Source organism: Macrosteles quadrilineatus, unplaced genomic scaffold (assembly GCF_028750875.1).
Source record: "Macrosteles quadrilineatus isolate MER2022 unplaced genomic scaffold, UCM_ALF_1.0 Scaffold_1__1_contigs__length_201487025, whole genome shotgun sequence".
NCBI classification, from domain to species: Eukaryota; Metazoa; Arthropoda; class Insecta; order Hemiptera; family Cicadellidae; genus Macrosteles; species Macrosteles quadrilineatus.
In genome coordinates this window covers 51,896,762-51,902,759 of record NW_026542594.1, presented here as the reverse complement: position 1 = coordinate 51,902,759, position 5,998 = coordinate 51,896,762, and the positions used below count along the sequence as shown (strand labels likewise).

Here is a 5,998-nt window from a genome sequence, read left to right as displayed (position 1 = left end):
CCTTTGATTTTGTTTATAACAAAACAGTTCAGTAGGTTTTTTTATATATTTATGTTATCCAGCTACAATTTATTGATTTTCAAAATACATTCTCAATCTTTTATTTAATTCATATTTGCAGATAGAGCCGTCTTGAAATACATGAGCTTGACTAATACAAATGTTTCTTTATTGAATTTATCTTATTCTTTTTAGAGCGTTTGAAGTCGGTTGTATTTTTTACAAGAATAAATTATTTTATGATTTTTAGTGACTGTATAATTTGTTATATATTAATTATTTGAGGTTTTTCGATAAGCAAATTTTTCTTGAAACAATCAAAAGTGTCACAGAACAATCATTAGTTTTAAAACTGCTTGAGTTTTACATTTTTACAAAAGTTTATTTTACATTTTAAAAAGTTTAAGAACATGATAGGAAATTCTAATAAATATTTATATCGCCACCCAAATATTTTTTTTTTTTTAATTTTAACCTAATTTTAGTAAGCTCGCCTTAAAAATTGTAAAAATAAATAAACTGGAATATAATTTTGAATATAAATATTACTACTGTATTCAGAAAGGCTAAATATATGTTTTTTTTATTTCGAGAAACCCTTAAGGAACACAAATAAATTGTTTATTTGGTTAAATATTTCATATTCATTTCAAAAACATAATTAAAGTAACCACATGTTCAAAGTCTAGGACAATTCTTCGTACTTTGATCTTCAATAATAAATAGTAAATAATAATATTCATATGAACAAGTTACACCACTCCATAGACAATTTACTTTCCTTTTAAGAATGCCAGAGGTTAACAACATTGGTCTTTAAATTTAGCGGGAATTTTAATTCGAAACAGGGCGCGCGCGCTGCCGAGCATTGCCATCATACTACAGTACAGGCGCGGCTGACAACCACGTGACGTCACAGGGTGAATCGAGCGGGATGCAGGTACACCGGCGGAGTGGTCTAGCCCTTACTAGCTACTATCCCCGGCCCTGCTAGTGCCTCCTAGTTCAGTGCATTTTCCTTAGGGTTTATTTTACTTAAAAAAATATTAACAGTGTTGGATAGTTCTCTTCGTCAGGTAAAATGTACATACTTTACCGTAACATTATATTAATTGTAGTTTCAGTTTCGTTACACATGACTTCGATAACACCATGGCAACGATTGAAAAATGAATCTGAAAAATGTTTTTTGTATGAGATATGAATCATGTCCCTTACATGAGGAAGTATACTTTTTGGCTGTCAAAAGAATTAAAGTTTAATTATTACTAAAATACGTATGTAATCCTTGAAGATGTTCAGCTTTATTGGAGATGTGGTTTAATTTAAAACTACATTAAGTACGTTCAGAATTTTTTTAAGTGTCGTATTCAGACTTTATTGACACTCGTGTCTTCGGGCCGACTGAGACATGTTGGCTTTCTTGACACTCGTGTTGGCGGGCTGGCTGAGACATGTTGGCTTTCTTGACACTCGTGTCGTCGGGCCGGCTGAGACATGTTGGCTTTCTTGACACTCGTGTCGGCGGGCTGGCTGAGACATGTTGGCTTTCTTGACACTCGTGTCGGCGGGCTGGCTGAGACATGTTGGCTTTCTTGACACTCGTGTCGGCGGGCTGGCTGAGACATGTTGGCTTTCTTGACACTCGTGTCGGCGGGCTGGCTGAGACATGTTGGCTTTCTTGACACTCGTGTCGGCGGGCCGGCTGAGACATGTTGGCTTTCTTGACACTCGTGTCGGCGGGCTGGCTGAGACATGTTGGCTTTCTTGACACTCGTGTCGGCGGGCTGGCTGAGACATGTTGGCTTTCTTGACACTCGTGTCGTCGGGCCGGCTGAGACATGTTGGCTTTCTTGACACTCGTGTCGGCGGGCTGGCTGAGACATGTTGGCTTTCTTTACACTCGTGTCGGCGGGCTGGCTGAGACATGTTGGCTTTCTTGACACTCGTGTCGTCGGGCCGGCTGAGTCATGTTGGCTTTCTTGACAATCGTGTCGGCAGGCTGGCTGAGACATGTTGGCTGACTTGACACTCGTGTCGTCGGGCTGGCTGAGACATGTTGGCTGACTTGACACTCGTGTCGTTGGGCAGGCTGAGACATGTTGGCTGACTTGACACTCGTGTCGTTGGGCTGGCTGAGATACGTTGGCTGACCTGACACTCGTGTCGTTGGGCTGGCTGAGATACGTTGGCTGACTTGACACTCGTGTCGTCGGGCTGGCTGAGACATGTTGGATGACTTGACACTCGTGTCGTCGGACTGCCTGAGATATGATGGCTGACTTGGCATTCTTGTCGTCGGGCTGGCTGAGACATGTTGGCTGACTTGACATTCTTGTCGTCGGGCTGGCTGAAATATGTTGGCTGACTTGACACTTGTGTCGACGGGCAGGCTGAGATATGTTGGCTGACTTGATACTCGTGTCGTCAGGCTGCCTGAGATATGTTGGCTGACTCGGCAATCATTGTCGTCATTGATGATTAGCTCAAAAGTCCTTAGATATTATAAATTCTGATTCGTGTATCAGTGAGTTTATTAGGAATTGCACACAACACATCAAATTCTTTCACAACTTAGAAAGAGGAATGAATTACATTTTCTTTTAGCTTTTACTTTACACATTTTAAGAGTTTTTGTACCAAAACGGACATTTAAACCAATTTGAGCTGATCTAATTATTAGGACAACCCCATGTTACCATATACACTGGCAATGACAAAGTGTTAATTCCTCATGCCACTATGAGGGATTAAAATCTTTCAAATTAAAGTTGATTTATACTTTAACATTAATATCATTATGGTCCTAAAACCCGCAACCATGGGTTTTATTGTGCTAGTGAAATATCAAAATAAATGTATAGCTAAACAACAATACATAAAAAAATACGGTAACCAGGCAATCTCTTATGTTAAATTCCATAATTTAGAATTAAACTGCACAATCCCACGTTTAAACGTGTTCAAATTACTATTGGCCGTTTTAGAATAGTATAATGTTTAATCCTCGGATACTATAAGTAGTTTAACAGAAAGTTCTGCTATGAAAGTTTAGTTTTATTGCTTATTAGATTGAATAAGACTTTTCCAAGAGCAGTTCGTAATTACGGTGCTGTTTTACATATTAGAACGCATAAACCTTTTCTTAAAACTGCGAAAACAATTGTAATGTATGACAATAAGTGTAACTAATTATTCTATGGGTTTTACATCATGTTTGTCGGGATTCCAATCCAGTAACATTGTAAAAGAAACAATCAAAATGTTACTTTTTAATCTAACTGCTAGGAGTAGATTGAAAGCGTGATAAAAGTTAAATGTTCGATTTGTGATTGCGTGACATCAGCAGGCGCGGCTTGGGGCCTCGGCTGTTATTAGCACTCTCGGTTTGTCATCAGAACTCTATCAGAAACAGTTCGTGACGTTTACTTGTAATATATTTACATTTTAGCTTTTACTAAATAGATTTGTTTGAGACAGAAAAATTTATGAATGAGAAAACAATTTTATAATTTTCTTTTTTGGTCCTATATTATTTGATAAATAAAAATACTCCTGGCTAAATCATCAGTTAAAATTATGGCATCTCATCATTCATAATCTCATCCAGATCAGTCATCTGATCTCATCAGTAATAGTCTACTCATTCCTGTTCGGCTGTGCCGTACAATAATTTGAATATTCTCCATATTAAAAGTTTGAACGATTGTTGTGTTTTAAATAGTGGACATTGAGCTCACGCTTCTCTATCTATATTATATAAATTGCATATGAAAACACATTACACGTAACGATGACCAGTTATCGTTTGAAATCGTATTTACTGCTATTTCTGCATTTCTGACTTGTATTGTTTCTAAGTATTAATCGATGTGGTGATTAAAAGTACCCATACTGTTTTCCACTACATTTAGGAAATATTAAGGTTTTAATTATTATATGTCTATTGGCTAAATTTCTCTTTGGAGTCATTGTCTTGTGGCAATTAATGTGTAGAACGTTGGTTTTCAGTCCCTAAGGTTACGGGTTCAAATCCCGCCGATCACCGAAGTTTTTTAGCAAATTACAACAACGAATACATGTGTTTTCATTGATGATATTATCATAACCCTTTAGACTTAGAGTGGAGTGATATGTACAGTGTCCTAGGATGTGAAAGTATTAAGAAATAGCTTAAGCTCATTAATTTCTCATTGACGTTGATGGCGAGGTTTGATAAACATCATTGTGACAGCAACTGCAGATCGCTTGCAATGTTCAGATAGGTTTTGTTGGCATGCTAACAATATTAGTTATTGTGTTGTTTTCATACATATAACTGTAGAAAGGAGTGATTTAATAGAAAATCGATGCATATAAAGTATATCGTGGATTGTAAGTTTACATAATTATTTCAAACCAGAAGTGCGTGTAAATTGTTTGCTAAAGTTTTAACTAGCTGTTACCCACGGGCTTCGCCTTGTTTGACTTCATATGTATTAATACAACTATTGATTGGTTGGGTTAAGCTGAATTAAACAAAACAGAATACAGTTATACAAACAAATTTTAATACCTGATTTTAATAAGGTAATAAATTGAAAGAATGACAAGCGAACAAGTAGAGCTGTGGTATTTTTTACATTAGCGTATGGAAAGTTCCCTTTAGAAAGAAATTACGACCTTAAAGGGCAATTTATGAAATAATGGATAGTTTTGTGCAGGGTTTCTCATCATGATAAAAATTTTAAGTATATGGTTTATTGGGGTATCACTTGTATTTTTCTCAAAAGTTCATGGGTACTTTGGGATTTATATATTGATTTTTGTGATCAAATGATCAAATAGTTATTTAACTAGCGTTAATATTCGTTAACGCTATATTGGAATGTAAGCTATTTATAATTTAAGCTATAATACAACATTTGAAATAAAGTAATATCCAATAATTAAATAAAGTAAGATATTTATTAAACATAATTTGGGAACAAAAAGGTTTTCTACATTCGCAAATTCATACAAACATCTGAAACCATTTTAACATTTTTACCAAAGAAATTAAGGAAAACCAAAGCCTTATGTTTTACTAACGTTTAATAATTGTCTTAGCTCTGTTCAACTGAGAACTTCTCTTATGAACGATCAATTTTTTGAGGATGAATTTGTCTCTGAAAGCCATATTGAATAAATATTTCACCGTAAACCTTTTTATCACTAATGTAAAAACTATGATGCATAAAAAGCTTTACCTATTCTGACCATGGAATGCTTACCAAATACTTTTAAGCTATGAGAGTTCAATTGATTCTAATAGGAGATAAGGCGTCTGAAGATTTGTCTTGTTGATAATGCAAATTAAATTAACGTCTTTATATATCCAGTCAAAGTTACGGCCACACGGGCCATTCTTACACTTAACCTGACTAACATATACAGGAATAAAATTACGATTAGGAAAAAACCTAACACAATCCAATATTAATTTTTATACATATAATTAATTGAAACTTCTGATACATAATGAATAAATAAATGAAATAATATAGCAAATTAAGAAAGCACGTACAGTACACATCGGCAGTCGCGCAAAGTCAGAGAACCCCTAGGACACGCCAGCCGGGACCATCTGATCAAAGTAAAGATATGTCAGTGCCGCCACAAACTGGGAACGTCTTTCAAGGGATCTAATATGCAGAGGTTCCAAAGACGGCAAGCGGTGACAACGAAAGCTTTGTCTTAAACTGTGGTCACACGTTGAGGTATTAGCAATGTGATCAAGGTAGAAAATGTTTTATAATATGTAAAAGCAGTACCAAATTAGATTTTGGAGGAGTTAATGAATTGTCAATTAAACTCTGAGATACGGCATCTAGTTTAATTAGTTAATAATTTCAATGAAAATTGTAACGTGCAGTTTTTCCCGCTCGGAATATATACGCTATTCCGTAGTTAAAGCGGGAAAGACGTCACCAACTCTCGCCAGCGGATCGCTCAAGTCGGCGTGCTGGGAAGTTTCCAG

General features: G+C 36.0%; 1 protein-coding gene across 1 annotated transcript; it reads right to left on the bottom strand.

The window, feature by feature from the left end:
* Positions 1–1,370: 1,370 nt before the first annotated feature.
* On the bottom strand, positions 1,371–2,333 carry LOC128996907 (uncharacterized). The gene has a single exon (XM_054422437.1). The coding sequence runs from the start codon at positions 2,331–2,333 to the stop codon at positions 1,371–1,373; it is 963 nt and encodes a 320-aa protein (XP_054278412.1).
* Positions 2,334–5,998: the final 3,665 nt, after the last annotated feature.